This window comes from Camelus bactrianus, chromosome X, assembly GCF_048773025.1.
Source record: "Camelus bactrianus isolate YW-2024 breed Bactrian camel chromosome X, ASM4877302v1, whole genome shotgun sequence".
Taxonomy (NCBI): Eukaryota; Metazoa; Chordata; class Mammalia; order Artiodactyla; family Camelidae; genus Camelus; species Camelus bactrianus.
The window spans coordinates 104,927,328-104,947,525 of record NC_133575.1 but is presented as its reverse complement, the minus strand read 5'-3'; the positions used below and the strand labels follow the sequence as shown (position 1 = coordinate 104,947,525).

Here is a 20,198-nt window from a genome sequence, read left to right as displayed (position 1 = left end):
GGGAAGGGCATCCAGGATAGTTCGGGGAAGGGAGGGATGTGTAGGGCCCCTGGAGAGTGCTTTCTTGCTGGGGTGTCTCAGCCCCTCAGCAGAGAGCCTGGGAGGTCCGAGCTGCGTCCGGGGCAGGAGGAGGAAGAGGGCCACTGGGCGAGGCTGCTCGGCGAGGCCGGGATTCAGCCCGAGGCTCTGGCGGTGGCCCGCCGCAGGCTAGGCGGCGGCAGCCCTGGGCTCGGGGCCGAGCCGGGTGGCAGCAGCATGCGCAGTGTGGCCGCCGCCGCTGCTCCGCGGCTTCTGCTGCTGCCACGGCTACCCGGGCGGCGGCGGCAGCGGCTGCTGCTGCTGCTGCTGCTGCTGCTGCTGCTGCTGCTGCTGCTGCTGCTGCTCTGCCCTGCGCCGCTGTCACTTCCAGTTCCTACTTCGGCAATCCAGGTCCGGGTCACTGCTTCCCCGCCGCCGGCCCGTCCGTCCAGGCCGCTCTCCCTCCCCGGGCTCTGGCTCCGGGCTGGAGGGGGCCCGCGCGGTACTGAGCGGGGTCCGGAGCGGCCGCCAAGGCAGCTTCGCCGGGCAGCCGCTGCCCGCCCCGCCGCCGCCCCGCGCGCCCTCGGCCGGCTCGCCGCCAGCGCACCCAGCGGGGTGCGTCTCTCGCACCCCGCTTTCGGCCCCGCGATCCTCCGCCCGCTGGGTGGCCCGGCCGCTCTGGAAACAAGAACTTGAGGGCAAGAATCTGGCTTTCCTTTAGGTTAAAAAGAAAAGGCATTAAAAAAAAAAAAATCCCTGGACTGGAGAGGTTGCGGGCGCTGCACGGAGTTTGGAGACGGGCGCCCCCTCCTCGCCCGCGTCCAGGAGCAAAGTTGCAGCCGCCCCTCCCCGCCCGTGCGAGCTCTGCTCTCCAGTTTCGCCCTGGTGGCGGCCGCGCTCGGGGCAGGGTCCCGGCTCCGGCGGGGTTGAACGGCTCCCGCAGCCTTGGCCAGGGCTCGGCCGCCCGCTCCCCGGCCCCGTGACTCGGGAGGGCGAGCGGCTTCCAGGAGGAGGCGGCGGCGGCGCGGCAGGAGCGAGCGAGCAGCCGGAGGACCAGCGGGCAGCGGCCGAGCCAGGTGATCTGCCCGGGGGCGAGAGGTCAGGGGAAGGGGAGCGCGTGAGGGCCTCGGGTGGGGCCGAAGGTTCCCCGCGGGAGAGGAACCGCCCTTCTTCCCCGGGCCGTGGCTTCCAGCCCCAGCCGCGGGGTCCGTTCTCCGCCAGGGCCTCGCTGTGCTCTGAGATCCCGGGTGCAGGGAGCGGGGGCGGGGGCCGAGGGCGCAGAGCGGGGACGCGCCAAACTTACGGGCGAGTTGTCCGGCTCTGGCCGCGAGGTTTGCATCAGACCGGATTCCTTCTTTCCCTAGGAACCAGGACGGGAGTCAACAGTACTATTTTTTGATACTGATTTGATCCCCCCACCCCAGTCTCCAGCATCGGTACATTTGGGAATATTTTCGGCTTTGAGTACACAGGTCTGTCGCAGGAATGGTTTGTGGATGGGGAAAGTCCTGTATCTACAAGGCGTTCCAACGTACCCGTGGTTAATTTCGAGTTTTCATTTTCGAGTTATTTAGGAACCCAACAGGTATTTGAGCGATTTCATGTCTCAGCTTTAGAGTGGAGAGCCCTTAAGTTTATCTCTGTCTCTTCGAAAATCTTATTATCTTTATTACTGGTTTGTTATTGTTTCTGGATATAGGGGTGACTCACATGATTTTTTTTCTTAATGTAAAAATAGAGTAAGGGAATGTATTTTTCTATGTAACTATGTATTTTTTTTTGTCAAGAAAAGCTTCACATAAACCAAAAACCATTACAGATGTGATACAATGCTTAAAGCAAGATTCCAGGGTCCAACTGCTTTTCTAACTTATATTTTCCTGGGAACCCCACAATTTGTCCTTGAACTTCCTATCTTAATTTTGACATTGACCGTGGTAAGAGGAGCTCCGATGACATCATTTGCTCCAGCCACAGTCCTGGTGTTCCGTGACTGAGAGCGCCTGTCTCTAATACGTAAGGCCTGGGCCTGCCCTTGTACTTCAGCTGAGACATTTCCAAGGATTTCTCTTAAGCAAAGTATTATGCTACATGCCAGGCAGTGCTGCAGTCTCTTCTTACATAAGCGAGCTTCAGGCTGGTGTAGTCCCTGGGTGCACTTGGAGCAGTTAATATCAGAGTTCTCAGTCTTGGGGAGGGAGGGTGGTGGTTGGTGATTGGAGTTTGGAACAAAGTAAATTTCCAGCCTAGAATTCTCATCTTGCGTTTCTTCACTGCTTCATTTTTGGGGAAAGCTTTCTATTTATCTTGTCTGAAACTCACTGTGCCCTTTTAAAGAATGGAGGAGAGATGGCACTACTTTCATTTGCCAGAGAAACAGAAAAGTTGAGTTAACCAAATTCATACAGCCGATCAGGGGTTTCATCAGAACACTCACCTGAATCTCCTGCCCTCAGCCCAGGATTCTGTTTTGTTTGTTTTTATGAAAACATGACATTTGATACAAAAGTGTCTCATTTCGCACATTTTGTGGATGGTATGTCTTCCAAACTACTGTTTTTTTTCTTTCCTTTTTGCCAGCTCACATCCTAGCTTTGTCTTTGCTCGCACAGGGCTGGCACTGTTCTTAGGGGTGAGGACAGGAGCAAAACTTTCCAAAGGAGGGTCTGTGGTTTGGATTTACTTACTGTCTGCCTCCTCTTCGTTCATCTTCAGAGGTAGCAGGTGCTGAACAGAGTGAGCAATTAGGGCCCAGAAATGTCCGATATTCATTTGACCTCACTAGCCCAGGTATAATATTACTTTGGTCTTTACAAAGAAACTCATTCAGGAGGAGAAATTGGAGACTGCGAGTTTTGTTCGTTGACAGCAATCTGCTCATCACTGGGGTGAGACTTAGGAACTTAGACGCAAAGGAGGAAAAGGAATCAAGTACCTTCCATTTCTGAAGCACCCTACTATGTTCTAGGGACTGTACTAGGTCCTTTATGGGTATTATTTGATTTAATCCTCACAACGATCTTGGGAGGGAGGTGATACTGTGCCCATTATACAGTGGTGGAAACTGAGGTTTGGGGGTGATCCAGACAAACGCCACACAATGCCAATGCAAAACAGAGCCAGAATGTAACCCCTGATGTACCTTACTTCAGAACTTGTTCCCCTTGCCACGTTCCAGGCTGTCGCCCCAAGGAGCTATTGCTAAATACAAGAACACTTAGCCTTGGTTTTCACACAGGCCTGGGGCTGTTTTTAAAAAATATAGATGAGGGGGTCTCCCTGCACTGAGCTTTTGGGTTAATCGGTCTGCAGTGAAACCCAAGCTTTGGGATTTCTTCTTCCTTTTTTTAATGTTTAAATAAACTTTATATTGACGTGTAGCATGCATTCAGAAAACTGCACAGATCCTAAGGATAGAGTTTGATGAAACCTTACAAATCGAACACATGCGTATCATCAGCCCACCGATTCAGAATCACGCGGTTATCAGCATTCAAAAGCCACCCCCCAACTTGTGTCCCTTCCCAGTCACTACCCCTCGCCAGTAGGCACCACTGCCCTGACTTCTAAGACAATAGATTTGTATTTTTCTGTTTGAGTACTTTATATGAGTGGAATCATACAGTACATACCCATTTGTATATGGTTTCTTTCACTCAGGGTAATGTTTGTACAAGTCACCCATGTTGCTGTGGATATTAGTCATTCCTTCTTTGTTATTGCTAGTAACATTCCATCATGTGGATGTCCCCTATTTGGTTTATCCATTCACCTGTTGATGTACATCTGGGTTGTCTCCAGTTTGGGGTTGCTGAGTACAATGCTACTATGAATATCCTTGTGCATGTCTTCTGGGGCACATTACGGCTGGGTTTATACATAGAAATGAGACTGGTGGGCCACAGGGTATGTATATGTTTGGCTTGAGTGCCCAGCGTTTTACAGACTGCCCCAAACTTTTCCAAAGTGGCCGAGTCTTCTTATTATTTGGTGATTCTAATGTTACCAACCTCCCCCTAAGCCTCGGATCTTCTAGAAAATCTTCTCTGCTGGATTGGGCAGCTAGCATCCATTTTCCCATAATCCCTTGTGCCAAGCTACCTTTCTGCTGCCTGCCCCCTCTCCCCATGATCATCTGTAGACTCCTGTATCTCTCTACTAGTCTTGGAGCTTCTCAAAGACAGGAACCAGAACTTGACCATCCTTATAATGCCAGCACTCAGGACAGAACGTGGCACAGAGCAGGTGCTCAGGAAATGTTTATTAAGTGAATGATTGATGGAATGACTGAATGGTCGGAGAAGGTCTGGGCTGCAGAAGGGATGCCCCATCTGTGTACTTAGACTTGTGCACGTTATTCCTAGGAGGCTGCCTCCGGCCCTCACTCACAGCCTAATTACTTTTATTTATCCAAGCCTGTTGGAATTATGGGTAATCTGCTTGTGAGTCCCCAAACTGATTAGTAACAGCAAATTAGATTAGATGAGATAAGGTATGTGGAAGCACTTTGTAAACTGGAAAACAGCATCTAAATAGAAAGTAGCGATAAAGGGAGAAGAGGGTAGCTCTAGATTAGACGTGCTGACAATGGGCAGGAAGAGTATATATCTGTGTGTAACATGCAAGCAATGAAATCAACAGGGGACAAAAACTATAAAAAGCAGACTGCCAAACACATAACCATCTGGGCCCTTTTGGTGTGGGGTCAACCCCACACATGCTGTGTGGTCTACTGGCTAGAATTTGTGACTCTCTGCCTAGGTCTGGGTCTGATTTCTGCTCAGGGAAACTTTGTTCTTGAGAAGTAGTAGAGTAGGGTAGTGCAGTGGCCAGGAGCTTGAACTTTGGACTTGAACTGAACGGAGGTAGCCACTTATTAGGTATATGCTAATTTCCTTGGTGGTGGTGGTAGGTGATATTCGGTATATGCTACTATGTTGTTATTGGGTATATGCTAATTAGATATATGCTACCTTTTAGCATTAAATGAGAGAAGGCGAATAAAGCACTTAGCCCCAGTGCCTGGCACTGAGTAAACTCTCAGTAAAAGCTAGTTCCTAATTGGAATTTTAATATATCTCAGTAGGCTGATGTTCACAAGCGATAACAGTGCATTATCAAAAAAGGGACACCTCTTTTGTTAGCAGCTATGTTAAGCAAACTCCATTTAAGAAGTGAGTCATGCTTTATAGAAAGATTTCCTTTAGAAATCTGAACATTAGAAAAAAAAAAACCGTGGGTATAGGAGAGGGTAAACTGTGGGCTCTGTGGGATGATGTCTTCTCCAGGGGTTCTGAAGCTTTACACTAGTTACATTGAGAATTTAGACGGGGATGAAGCTTTAAATAAGAAAAAAAAAAATCCAGCCATCTTGTTTCTCAGTTTTGTGCTTTATTTGGCAGACTGCTTGTTGTTGGAAAAACGTTTTTACAAAATAAAGTCGAAGGTTAAAATTGGCACATATTTTCTAATACTTAACATCTCTCTTCCGAAGACAAAACAAAGTTGAACGTTGCTGGGAATCTTAGATGAAGAATGATGGCAGCCTTGACCTCTGCTCTCATGTTGAACGGCAGAAATTAATCCTGTCCACATTGTTAGCATCTTTCACTCACTAATTGAAGGTTTTTTTTTTCCTTCTTCTGGACTTGAAATTCTGAGTGCCTTGTATCATAGAAAGTATTTGAATTTACAGAGTGTTGAAATATGTTTAAAATTACTTGTATGTTGTATTTCCGTTGTTTACATATATTATTGGGAAGACTGCATTAAGACAGTTTACATTTGTATGATATTATAGCCCAATGATATCCATGGATCAGAAACCAGAATCTTTAATTTCTGACAACAGATGTGTAATCTTAAGAGTTTTATGAACTGGTTATGAAAGTCCATGTTAAGTTTCCAGCTGATTGTCTTACTGCTGTTCTCAGTGCTTTGCGTGGCCAATTTTTAATAACTGCTGAAAAGAATTTGTACACGGTTTCCTTTGTGACAACTCAGGACTGGAAATATGTTTGGGGATCCAGTTCTAAAGAGGAACTGGAGAAGACAAAGCAACCAAATTCTTCAGAGACTATGAATTATTCAGTTGTTAACCACAGTAACTTCTTTAGCTACCATTTTGTGAGCTAATAATAGAAACAGTTTGGATGGATTCCTCTTGGAATTGAAAAATCAGGAAAGCTCTTCACCCTTTTCTAGTCTATATCTAAACTAGCAGAGTGTGTAAAAGGGGTCTTTTCCATTTCTCATGTTTACCTGGATGCAACAGTTTCACTTGTGTATCTTTGAAAACACACGTATTCATTTTCTAATTACCATTGCTTGAAATTTAAAAATCCACCCCAGAGCAAGATGATTCTTGTTTTAGTTAAACAATTCAACAAATGGTTTTTTATTTTTGGTGATGACTGACAAAAACTTGCCCCCTTGCCCCCAGGAAATAAGTAATAAACCTGTTGAATTGGGCATAGTTGAGGGGGGAAAATAAAAATCAATTGCCTCTATACAAAAAATAAAACCCCGCATAGTATGTAATAATTAAAAAGGAAACATGTAGTTTCTGAATTGGGTTGAATGTGTACTGATAATACCAAAAGGAAGGCATTTTGTTAGAAATTTTGGTCAATTGAATCTCCCGATGTGAGATGTCAAAGTTATCTTATTTTAAATCTAACTTACTCTAATTTGGTTTTAATGTTGATTCTAATCCAGGCTGTTTCTGAAGGCAACAGAGCACAATATAGCCCTTTATTAAAACCACACAGTCTTGGCCAGCTCTCCCCTATGCCAGCCCCATTCTAATTTGGTCCTATGTTATCACTGAGGTGGTCCCCACGGACCCGTCTTGAGCGGTGAAGACGTTGCCAGCACAGCCTAAGTATGCAGAGCCCTGGGTGCTGCTGACTTGGGGCTTGGTATTGAAAGGCAGTGCCAGGTCTGGCCTTTGAATTGCAAATGAAGGACGGGTGTATGTCCACTCAGTGCAGAAGCTGCGCCATCTCTGCGTTTCAGAGTTGGCATTGCCACTTCTCTTGTCATCTGGAAGAAAGACATATGACACCAGACATCTGTCTAATTAGCTCCCGGCTTTGTCCTACCCTGGCAAACTGGACCCTACCACACCGAGGGGCATGTGGGTTCAGAGATGTGGATCATCCAAGACGACATATGCATCATTTCTGTTTGACTTCTTGGCAGAAGATTTACCTTCCTAATTAAGTTCTGCTTAGACAAATAGAGTAAAATCCCAGCTTTATACTTTCTTGGGGACTTGAATATTATTACAGAGATCAGACATGTCAATTGAGGGATTGGATAAGGCAGTAGGGAAAAGAAGGAATTAAATTAAGGTGAGATGAAATGCAGCCATTTGCAAAGCAATGGGTGAAAGTGTTATAAGAACTTGTCTCCCCCTAGACGACAGTGTACAGGTTTCCCTACCTTTTGGAAGCATGGACATTATTTTAAGAGGCATCTTTAAGGTGTCAGGCTCTTAACATCTTTTCTGAAAAGCCCAGCCTGTGAAGCAGGCCTGAACACTGAGAAACATTCCATCTTGTAATTTGTCTGCTCTTCATGGCTAGGTTTCCAACAAACTGGGGCTCCTTTCCTTAATAATTTCTGTGAAATGTATGCAAACCAACAGAATGTGGTATTTTACCAACAAAAGAAATTTTACCACTTCTTTGGGGAAATATATGTTGTGATAGTAAATAAGTAAATAAGCATTTGTGCTGTAATATAACCAGTTTGCATTCTTTGAAGATATGTTGGTGTTTGGGAATGTGTTATGGACTGGGGAAAAATCTTGATTGGGGATTAAAAAAATCAATTTCAAGGAAAGAGAACAGAATGAAAGACAATGTTTGATAGTTGGCATACCTGTGGGTGGCTTCTTTATTTGCTAGATTTTATATAGTATCCTTTTGATTTCATATCTCAAAATAAATTTATGTATTAGTGCCTGGCAGATAGATACCAGGTGTTCAGTAAATATTTATTGATTGGGTAAAGAATGGATGAATCTTTAAAAATTTATTTTAGATAGCTTGAATATCTAACAGTCTATATTTAGAGCTGACTTTTACTCCTAGAAATGACTCTTTAGTGGATGAAAATAAGGCTAAAAGGAAAGCTGAGTATCTCCTAATACAGTGTTAACCACTTTCTTTATGCCAAGCTAGAGCACCTGTTTCCCGTTTAAAAAATTTTTTTTAAATAGAGGTTCTGGGGATTGCACCCAGGACCTCGTGCATGCTGAGGTCCCCCTCCAGTTTCTAAAAGTTAAAAATGAAAAGAATAGAAAATTAAAGGTATGAGAGATTAGGTCCCATAATGTCACATGGAAGACCTTCGCTGCCTTTCCAGCCCTCGGGTCACTTCTTATTTCTTATGCTACCCAAACTCTCCATTTCACAAGGTGGGAGATTTGCACATCTAGGACTCTGTAACTTTGATCCTCCAAAGTGATCCCAGGCAGTAACTTGGGTTGCTTTTGGCGAGGTAAATGCTTTGTCAGCATTCCTCGCTTCTCTCAATCATATTCTTCTAAAAGAAAAATCTATCTTACCAGGTGATGGAAAATATATGAGCCCTGATTTATCAAGTTCTACCAGAAAAAAAAAATGACCTCTTCCCTGTCTTTCCTTCTGTGGAAGGCATGCCCAAAGGACAGGTGTTTCTGATAGAAGAAATACCTGCTTAAATTGTGGATTAAAAGGAAAGACTAGCTTAAGAAGGACTTTGAATGCTGGCCTGAAGAGTGTGGACTTGATCTTGTAGGCTAGGTGACATTAGGCTGGGAGACGTGGATGTTCCCTGAAAGCACATTCCTGAAGTCTCTGACAACTGAGCTCCCGAATGCCCACCTTCTCATGTTTGGATGGTTTCCTAGGCACAAATCTTATTTGGGGTCACATGGAGGAAAATTAATTCATTAATAATTAATTAAAGGGGTTGATTGGTGTCTTTAGGCATTGATGGGCCTCTCTGAAAATGGCATTCTTTGGAAAAAGGGACTCATGTAGAGACATCAGCAAGGAGCACCAAAAGTCTTTGCCAGATGAGTTGTTGAAGGTGATATCAAAATAAAGAAAGAAAGTGGGAGAAACGTTGGCACATCATCATTCTCGCCCAGATTACTGGTGTAAGAGGGCCTCCAGGCGTGTGATTTGTAGTCTTTCCAGTTGCCTGTCACCTTTTCCTGCTTCTCGCGGGTTACATTGCTGGACTTTGGCACGTTCCACTGTGCTTTGCTGTGGTTCGGAGCCTGTTTTAGAGTAAGGGATGAACAGGTGAATGCAGCTGGTATTTAAGCTATTTTACAACAAACTGTTTAAAAAAAAAAAGATAGCCAATCCTAGCCAAACAGTAACATCTCACAGGTCTTTCCAGCTTCCCTTCTCTATAGTGCTTACATCAAGCTGCTTTGTGGGGAGATTTAGAGAAAGCTGTACTACCTGGACAGGCCAGCAATCGCATCAGCACACAAGTCAACGAAATCCACCACTGCAGAGTTTGAAGCATCACTGGTCACCTCATGGTCACAGGGCTTCAGTTTGTGGACAAGTACAAGTATGTTATTTTAGACAGTAGATGTTACCTGCAAAGTCACATGGTAATTGATTTTTTTCTTCCTTAATGATTTTTCTTTTTGACTTTACTGTAATTTTGGCCATGCCGTCTCCTCAGTGATGATTAATTACCAATTGGTGAGAACTTTCATTAATTCATCAAATATTTATCGAGTGCCTCCTATGTGACAAGTACTCTTCTAGACACTGAGGATCCAGACGTGAAAAAGTTCAAAAAAGTAAAAAACAGCTGGCTTCATGGGGCTTACCTTCTAGGCACAATCTGAGTTTAAGTTTCTCTGACAGTATATCCTGTCAATCAACCAATGAATGATTATTTATCAAGTGGCTCATGAATGTTGAGTAAGGGACTAGGGTAGCATGGTGCTTTGGACTTCAAAGAGTCTGCCTACCAATTGGACAGCCAGGACTAGTCTTGCCCCCTGCAGAGTAAAAAGAGAACATTACAGTGGTAGATGATCAAGACCTGTTTTCATCGCCCTCCTCCCTCCCTGATCTTCTCAGGTCTCGTGGGGCTCGCCCTGTGCATGGAATTCGTAGTGAAAGAGCTGCTTCTGTTAGGTGCCCAGACTCTGACCCTGAATCGTAGCAGGCTCCTAGGAGAGCAGGGGCTCCGGGAGCCGGGTCTTCACAGGGGAGTCTCCTTGACTGTCTGGACTGTTAAACAGGCAGAAACTGTCATGTCTTACAGTTCCTGAACCCGTTCTCCCAGTCTTCATGGGTCTCGCTGGATGTGCCGTGGGGAGTTCTAAAATAACTAGCATTGGAGTGTCTAGAGTAGTTTTACTTTTTAAATTCATCCTTTAGCCAGCCTTTTTTATTCATCCTTTATGTGAAAGGACGAGGAAGAAGTATGAAGGATGAGGACGTTGATTTGGGACCACACATTCAGACATCCTTCAGTGTAAAGATGGATTCTTTTCCAAAAGTTCATTTTGAAGTTCTTGCAAGGAAGACAAGACATTCTCCCATAGAAGCAAAGTTCCACGTGGTGATTCTGCTTTCTGGCTGGCCCATCACAGCTTGCTCAGGAACTAGTGTGGCTGGACTCTGGAAGGCACAGAGACTAAGGGGCAGGTGTGACACTAGGTCTCTGGGAAAATGTGTTCTGTGGTCCAGTTTGCAAGACAAAGAAATGTCTCCTTCTCTGAAGGGGCTGGGGACGAGGGACTCGAGGAGGACACCCCCAGCTCTGGTGCACAGATGCTCCAGAAGCTGAGGCATCGCCCGGCTCCCCCCACCCCTCAAAACTGGCAGCCGGTGTAGCTCCAGGGACAGGAGCACAGGAGGAGAGGCGGGGCGCTGGTGGCAGTGGCTGGCTGGCTGAGCCGCGGCTGGGTCTAGGCCTCCTGCTTCCTGTCCTTGGCTTGGCAAGCGCAGTTGACAAGAGAGATTTCTTCTTTCCCTTTCCTTCATGCCTCCTCTCTTTTTTGTGAGATTATCCAAAGCCAGTTGTTCTCTCGCTCTTTCTCTTTTTCATCCTGTGTCCATGTCCACCAAGATGCCTGTGTCACTCCTCCTTCATTCGCCTCTTTCCTGAACACTTACTATTCAACTGAAGATGAAACTCTGTGGTGGAGAAAGTGGTTTTTCCCCTAAATGAGTGCTAGCAAGGAAGGATGGAGATCATAAGGTGTGATACGTGGATGTTGGTGATGCTGAGGAGAGCATCCGGAAGTGGGTTTGGGGACTTTGCCGTGAGGCATGAGTAGTGACAGATTATGCTCAGCTCTTTGCTTCTATTACAGGAGCTCTGTGGGGCTGAGCTTCCTGGCTCTGGATATCACGACGGCCAAGTAATCTAGAAGCCCGAATTAGTTAGCTAAGGTGACTATATAAATCCACAGAGACAAAAGGATGTAGATGATCAAAGCTGTCCACAATTGCATTCCGAGTCCCACGAGGCAGTGGCAGCAAGGTAGAGCCAGAATTTATAAATAGGCCATTTTAAAAAATGACATTTTGAGAAAATCAGCTATAAACAGGTAATAATTCCGTTAGGCTGCAATACTCCAAACTCCCTTTGCTTTGATTCTATGTTATCTGACAAATTTCTAATTATAATTTGATTTACTATGTAGGTTTCTCTATTGAGAGAGAGTGATCTGGCCATAAAATGAAAGTAGCCAATCCTCTTCATGGTTCATTTTTTATTTTTAGCAAAAATTAGTTAACTGGCATTTTGGTTTATGCATTGGCCTTTTGTGAACATGGTTAATGCGGATCCATTTTCAAGAGCCTTGAGAATTCGAGACCAGGTTCTGGACCTTGGGGACCCAGCCAGGATGCTGCCTTTGGGACCCCCTATTCAGAGGATGGCCCAGCTGGTCTTTCACTGCGCTCCTTTAGTCAAAGACATCTCTCACTTTCCAGATGGGAAACTGAGCCACAAAAAAATAGTGTTGCTTTCCTTCGGTCCTCACAATGGCTCAGCAGGGACACGTGTGGGATTGGAGTCATGGTCTCCGAACTGTCACCTCACTGCTTTTTTCAATACACCGACGTTATTGCAGCTATGTGTGTTAAGTCAGAACTTGTTCCCTAAATTGCTGAAATGGAAAGGAAGGAAATAAGAGAGAAGCAGAGTGGTGTTTGCTCTCTTAAGTTTGCTCCATACCAAATAGGAACGGCTATTATTTAAAACCAGGCAGGGTCCAAATGCCATCCACTGGATTCTAGTAAGTGGAATACCAGTGGCACATTGAGCCCAATTTTGGAGCAAAGAGCATCATTTGTTGCTGACTTTCTGCCTGCTTTTGGTAGGAGCTGCGTGGAAGCATCCCAAGTCGCGTTCACAGAGCCAGGAGCACTGCCACCCAGTGAAATATGACTAAGCAGCTCAGATTTGCTTGCTCTGTCGCACTCGGTAATGACATTTCCTCCAAAGTTCAGGGGTTAACAGAGGCAGCGTGCTCAGCTGTGAGGATTAGAGAATGTGATTCAAGATGGGCTAAGTTAATTTAAGATTTTATTCTGTAAGAACAATAAGAACAAGGAAAAGATGGAATGTTCCTAAAATATTTGGAATTTTTAAAAACAGGCCTGAAAAAGAAGCCAGGTCCATTTGGTCCTACTGAATCACTTGCTTTGCAGTTGATTAGATTTTAATAGTTGAGTAGTGGAGCCCATTGTCATCACCTGAAACCCTAGATTCACTTTATTTTTTTAAATATAAGTTTGTTTATTCATTTACTTATTTTTAACGGCGGTACTGGGGATTGAACCCGAGACCTCATGCATGGTAAGCACACGCTCTACCACCTATCTATACCGTCTCCCATAGATTCACTTTAAATGAAGCTGATTGAGTGGTACTGAAGCCGTGAGACATTAGAGACATTACCCAGGTCTGAAATAGTGTGCGAGATGGCTTCTTCTCTTAACAAGGATGTGGCTGGAGCTGTGACTGGTTAACTCAGGTGCTTACAGCGTGATGCCAAGGAATGGTTTAGCTTGGTCCTATGACCACGGGCTGGACCCCCTCCCAGCCAACACCATACATGAATGGATGGTGGAATCAGATGAACAAACAGAAGTACCTCAGTGCCGCCCTAACCCCCTTCAGGCAAACATTACCAGGAGCCTTCTGGGTCAGGGCTGCCCCTTGAAATAAGGACAGAACAGGAGTTAGGCAAAGCCCCTGCAGAGACAGCTTTGTCATATGGGAGATTTTTCTCTTTGGCACGATTAATTGAATTAAGTCATCTTAGGGGTTGTAACAAACTTGCTGCAGATGTTACAGATGCTGCTCATATTGACAGCAGCGAGGGATTTCTTTTTGTGCACAAATGCACAGACTACTTTCTCATTTTTTAAAAAAATGTCTCCTGAAACATTAAGTCCGCATGCAGGGCTACCGTGCCCCTCTGACCACTTTCTTCTGTATTTCTATTGGTCCCATCACTTTCCTGCTTTGTGACTTAATGACTTTGAGTCACAATTTACTTATTTATGAAATGGAGGAGATCATTGTACCCACATTGCAGGCTTGCTGGGAGAATCAAGGGCGATGAATGGATGGCTAGGATGAATCCAAGCATGGTGCCAGCACAGAGCACCGAGCAAGGGCTCAGTAAATCAGGAGGTTGTAGCTGCAAGATGATTGGTTGTTTGGGAGAGTTTCTTGTCATGTGCTCCCTTGCTTTTGTCAGTTTAGGGAAAATGTCATAAAATAGCGTACACGTGGAAACTGAAGACTACTCCAAAAGGATCTATTTGTAAAGCCATATAAATATTAACTTCTGTGCAGTTTATACTGGCAGATCCCCAGTGGCTCAGAATTAACACCTGGTGTTTAGTGGATGGAAAGTAGGTTTGGCTGTCATTGTGGATGTCCAAAATGGAGAAATGTGGGGAAACATTTAAAAATGCAGTGTCTTGTCTGGTTTCAGCTCCTGCTGTAGGATTCGACCTTGGGCTGGCTATATGTAAACATTTAAAAAAATCTTTAATGAACTTTGATCCCCGTCTCTCCTGCTGCTTACCCAAAGTAGAGTAAATGTTTTGTTGTTGTTGTTGTTGTTATACTTGAACCTTGCCCCATCCCATTGCAGGCGTGGGACCTTGAAACCATCTAGCAGTCGTCTGAGGAGCCATCCTTTCTTTCCTGTTGGCCTCACAGTAGTGGTAGATGGAGGGAGGGGATCCTGTTCATCTGACCTCCCCAGATCCAACAGGAACTCACCAGCCAATTTCTGCACCAAAATAGGTATCAAGAAAGTTCAGCTGATCTGGGGCTCAGTTTCCTAGCACAGACACTAAATAAACAGTCAAGGGAGGCTTGCAGAGAGTACTGGAAGTTGAGTAGCATCTGGTCTTTGTATGGGGAAATCACATACATACAGCATGCAAGTCCACATTTGAATCATCTTTTAATGATCCCAGATCCCAGATGGAAAAGGGGAATCTGTTCTCCATTTTGTACATATGAATGATTGGAATCAGTCCTAGGCCGATGGCTTGTATTAGAATCTACTTTTCTTTGCTCTCCTCACACCCTTTCCCCGTTGGGACAGTCTTCTTTGCTTTTTCGCAGTTGGGCACCAGTGCCCTTCATTTTCCTCCACATCAGAACCTCTAAACTCGGTCTCACACCTTTCATTTCCACTGAAGTGTACAAGACTGATAACAGCTGAAAGTACTGCACTCCCTCCAAATAATATTTCCATTTTAGTAGGTGACCAATCTCAAGGGCATGGAAGAAAGGTCTGGGGTGGAATTTTCGGTATCATTCTATTTGAGACTTGGGAAGGCGTGGCGCAGCGGAGGGTGTTCATGGTTATAACTAATCTTCCATCTGCTCTGAAATCATAACCCTTAGGCATTGCCTTCTCTACTAGTCCCTAGAGGCCCCTTCCAACTTCTTCCTATGTAGTTCCGAGTGCTTCAGAACAGCATCTGTGGGTAAATTCTAGTGTGTTGAGGTTTTCTAAAAAAGGAACTGTATAGTGCAGGCAACTTCCCTCAAGCAGACACAGTGCCTCTCGCTGATGCGGGTTTCATTTTCTGATTAGTTTACTTGCTCTCAAATGCAGTCAAGTACCAATGCGAGTAAATACTGCCGGTGTTGCCATGTATAGGCAGTCAATTAACCTGGATAAGGAACGACAGAAAAAGAAAGGGGGAGCTCACAGACCTAGAAAACAAACTGTGGTTACCAAAGGGGAAAGGGGCGTAGGGGAAGGATAAATTAGGAGTTTGGGATTAGCAGATACACACTCCTGTATATAAAATAGATTAGCAACAAGGACCTACTGTACAGCCCAGGAAACTACATTCAATATCTTGTAATAACCTATAATGGAAAAAAATCTGAAAAAGAATATATGTATAAGTGTGATTGAATCACTCTGCTGTACACCTGAAACTAACACAACATTGTAAATCAACCACAGTTCAATTAAAAAAAGAAAGGGGGAGGTTTCTATCACAGCTTTTGCTCTCAGTCTTATTCTGCTCATATTTACATCTGTTTATTATTTTAGAGACTACTCATCTCCACCACACCTACCCAACGCACACATCCACAGGCGCACACATACTCACATGCCCATTAAGAATGAAAGACTAAAAGCAAATGAGTCTTTTGCCTTGTTACCATTTTGGCATATGTGTCATTAACAACTTTCCCATCGATCAGTTCGAAGGGAGATTCAATAACTGTGGAATCCCCTAGGATACTAGATACTCCCTGTAGGGTCGTTTGCATCTTGTTCACCCAGGCCTTGGCAAACTAAAACAGAATGCCTATCAGTTTATTCCTGGAAATCTTTGCATTTTGTATTGTAGCATTCCAGAAACATATTTGGATCACAGTGTCATTTAACTCTTTAGTAATATTGGCATTCCCTTTGGTAAAAGGCTATATTAGTGTCTTATTTTCAGATGTGATGGGGCTCTTCTGTCATTTTAAGTTTGAATGTGAAATATTCATTGATTAAATGAATAAAGAGTTGGGAGCCTCAGAAGAGGCAGATTTCTGTAGGTTCACATTTACATATTTTTTTTATTGAAGTATGGTCAGTTACAATGTTGTGTCAATTTCTGGTGTACAGCATCGTGTTTCAGTCATACATACACATACATATATTCGTTTTCATATTCTTTTTCATTATAGATTAGTACAAGATATCGAATATAGTTCCTTGTGCTATACAGGAGGACCTTATTGTTTACCTATTTTATATATAGTCGTGTGTATCTGCAAATCTTGAACTCCCAATTTATCCCTTCCCACCTGCTCCCTACTCCCAGGTAACCATAAGTTTGTTTTCTATGTCTGTGAGTCTGTTTCTCATATATTGTTTATATTGATGCCCCCCCCCCAAATTTGAAAAAAAATGGATACTATATATTTTCATTCTAGGGGCAGATTTAGGTCTTCAAGATTATGTACACAAAAATGATAAAATTAGGTCTTGATGGGGCTCCCAGAAAACATGCAGATTACAAATGAAACAAATGACTCTACCTAATAGGAAGACAGATCTTTGTAAATCTTAGACTCATTCCCCACCAAGCCCCACATGAAAAGGTGCATTTTATTCCCATCACCACATTTGAGGGGGAAAAAAGATGCAAACATCCTGGAACGAAATGTTTTTAGAAGGTGCATTTCCATCCAGAAGGCGGCCGTCTGGTTACATACAGGTATGTACACCTGCATCATCGGCTGGTAGATGAATAGGTTGTGCCTGTGCTTGAGAATACTTATCGTTTCAAATATACGTATGTGAGATTAGAGGACGTCTCCATCCGTTTTAATACATTGAATACATTTTTAAATTAACGAGTAAATTGTCTTTAAAACAAGGACTGATTGGGATCTTCCCTAGGGACAGGGGGATATGAGAATGATGGCTGCAATGGGCAAAGTGAAAATTTGTGCTTATTAAATATTTTGCTGCTGGCAGTTGAGTCATACCAGGAAGGCCAGAGGGCCTATCTGGCAAAGTCACCTAAGGCAGGAAGAACTTACAGGCTCAGGCAGGCCAAGGTTCAAATCCATGAAGATGAGCGGAGGGGGGCCAGGTCAAACAAGAGAAACCAGTCGCTGAGGCTGGGCGCAAGGGTCAGGCCGGGGCAGAAATGGGTGCCTTTGAGTGATGTGAGGTGGGGAGGCCAGGGAGTTGGGACCCAGTGGGTGGTCACAGGGAGCGTCAAAAAGGCTCCCTTCTTCTTTGCGGACAGTTAAGGACCTTCTGCAGGTGACCAGCATTAACTGTAAGCCATGCGTAGAGTTTCCGGTACCTGGGCTGAGAGTATTGATGTGTTCGGGTCAGAGGAGTGGCTCTCATTTCCCATCACTACTTGTCTCTGCTCGCCGATGGCCTGCCACATGTCATTAGGTGCCCCAGCTGCTGCTTTCATTTCTCCCAAAGGTATACAGAGGTTTGGGTCTTAGCTTTTACATTTTTTTTTTCTCCCGAGAGCTGGAGGAAGTGGCCTGGTCGTTTGGTTTGTTGAGTTGAATACTTAGAGTTTCAATTTCTTTTCTCATAGGTATTTGATCCTGATGACCTGTATGCAGGAGTCAATTTCTCCAAGGTTCTGAACACTCTTTTAGCTGTCAACAAAGCCACAGAAGGTGAGCAGGGCTTGTGATGTCTGAGTTCTGGGCGACATGGGTGGGTTCATGTGTTTCTGGTCACCCTAGGAGCCAACTCTGGCCAGGATTGTTCACTGGGGACAGATTTCTCCCTTCCCTTGAAATAAGCCCCAGTGGGGGCCAAATGCTTTAATTCGTCAGAGTTTAGGGTTTCAGCATACTTATCACAGATGTTATTCTAATGCCCTTAGTATAATGAAACCCAAGAAACAATGTCATTCAAAGCTATTGACTAGGCAACCAAGTATAACAAGACAGAAAATAAAGAGGAAAAAGATCAGTTCCCTTTTTTGTAAAGTTTACAAAATGTAACCGTTACTTCCCTTTCCCCAGCAGACATATTTTTCTCATAGTTTTCTTGTGTCTTTGTCCGGGTTAAGGAAGCCTTCAGTAACCTTGCATTGGAAATGAAACCTTGGATTCAGAGTGAGTGAAAAGCATGTCCTTGATTTAAATGTTTAGTACCCATCACGTTGGAAGAATTAAATATAAATCCTAGTAAATGTGAAGAAAATGATGATAACCTTAAAGTTTAAAGTATAACTTCTTCCTTCTGTGATATAGCATCTTACCTATAGCTGGGTGGTAGTCACCATAGTTAAAATGCGACGAGTCCTTACCCCGGGTCTAGGCTGTCCTAAGAGCCGTCGGTGGTCTCATTCAGTCTTTGAAACCACCCTAGGAGGAGGTATCATTATTAGGTCCATTGTACAGATAAGGAAAGTGAGGCCCGTAGTTGCCAACCAAGAAAGTAAGCAGCATTCCTGGGGTTCAGACCCACATCTGGCTGACTCCACAGCCCTGATGCCCAAACACGGGTCTCGTTGCTCAAACTGGTTGAGAGTCAACAGGCTGTTTGCCCAGCATTGCCAGGTGCCACAAAGGAAGTGGAAGACAGGGTCCCCGCCCTTGAGCAAATTACTGTCTATTTAGGGAGACTCAACTTACCCACGTAAAGCAATTAGAGATCAAGGGCAGACAATATAATCAAGTGCCAGATAGGCTGGAGCATCTAGGAAGCTATCAAGTAATTATAGTTTTAGTCAAAGGAGCTGTATATAATAGCAATAAATGTAAAAATACTTCTCTGAAGTTGTTCTTTTGCTATTTGGAAGGAAATGCTTTTGAGCTATTGCAGAAAGTACAGCTAATTCAAGTAACTATATTTAACACACATGACAACTCTCCAGTTCTGGGCAGGGAGGAGCATATAATTCTAACATTATGCCATACAAATTATACGTTCCTCTGCCAAACTCTCTGAGCAAGTTTTACAGTCTCTTCCCTTGCCACAGATATTTATAAAATACAAGGAGGTGAAAGTTAAACCCACAGCATCAAGGAAATCACTTGGATACTGAGCTTGTCGCCTAGGGAATGTTTGGGCTTGAGACTTTTGCAGTTTATATCTTTTAAAAATAAATGGAGAGGAAAAGAACCCTCATTTGAATTTGTCAGGAAGCCAGCTTCTCTCTTTCGCACATGCTCAGCATACTGAAAACACCCAGCTCAGCACCGGTCTGATCGAATTTCACAAGGTTTCAAGGAAGGAGAAGGCTCTTGAGTTTGATTTAAAATTTCAAAAAAGATTCTAGTATCAAGATCGCATCTTTCCCAGACACGCATTCTCCCTCATTCTCATCCCACAGCCCCACCCTGGCGCAAGGGGGATTTTACATTCTCTGTGCCCCACATGCTGTTCCATGTGAGGAAGAAAAGAACCACTCACTTATGGGCCAAAAAACAAAGAGAGAAATTTGAAATATTTCAAAGTAATGAGAGCCACAAACAGCTGTTTGGTACCCAATATAGTTCTGCCTGGGCTAACAGGGCATACTGTTGCAACTGGTTCAGGAGGGAAGAGTTGTAGGGAAATGGGTTAAGAGAAAATGTGGTTCTGTCGTTGTTTTTCATTCTACTGGAGAGCAATGGCCAGTAAGGTTAAGAAAGAGAAGTTGGCCACCAAAAAGGGAGGGGGGGGAATGAAATATGCTGGGCATGTTCATCATGATAACCGAATTATGGTCAGATTGCCTTTGATAATGTCCCCTGAAAGAGAATGTTATTCTGTAGATGTTTTTCTGACACAAGTGGTTCTCTTGACCGTGCCTTTTCCTCTTTTCACAGATCAGCTATCAGAGAGACCATGTGGACGTTCCTCTTCTCTTAGTGCTGCTAATAGTTCTCAGACGACCCCGCAGGGAGCAGTTTCTGGCACAGCTCCAGGGCTGCAAAGGCAGTCAAAGCCAGTGGTAAGTATAGTCTCCAATTCCCTCTGCCTGTTTTAAAACCTGGAAAATTCGATTGCTATCTCGGTTACATCTCCATAGGTGGTGAGATGGCCATCCTGTTTGTTTGGGGCGTTGTGAGGAAACAAATTTGAAACCTCGCACCAATTCAGGCTGGCCCCCTCGAGCAAATCAAAGGCATGTGGGGCAGAGAGTCAGCAAATCTGGGTGGGAGCCCCAAAGTTT

At 44.4% G+C, this 20,198-nt stretch overlaps 1 protein-coding gene across 7 annotated transcripts in view; it reads left to right on the top strand.

Annotated features, from left to right (window-relative positions):
- Positions 1–20,198, top strand: part of ARHGEF6 (Rac/Cdc42 guanine nucleotide exchange factor 6) — a 95,441-nt gene that overhangs the window by 10,148 nt on the left and 65,095 nt on the right. For 5 of the 7 annotated variants that reach the window (XM_010952521.3, XM_045514895.2, XR_012504800.1 and 2 more), the window contains 2 exons: positions 17,619–17,703; positions 19,852–19,976. In XM_010952521.3, coding sequence (XP_010950823.2) covers positions 17,619–17,703; positions 19,852–19,976 — 210 coding nt within the window. Of the gene's footprint in view, positions 1–443; positions 1,095–17,618; positions 17,704–18,104; positions 18,151–19,851; positions 19,977–20,198 lie in introns of those variants that run through there. The other 2 variants (XM_074359666.1, XM_074359667.1) reach the window with 2 other exon arrangements.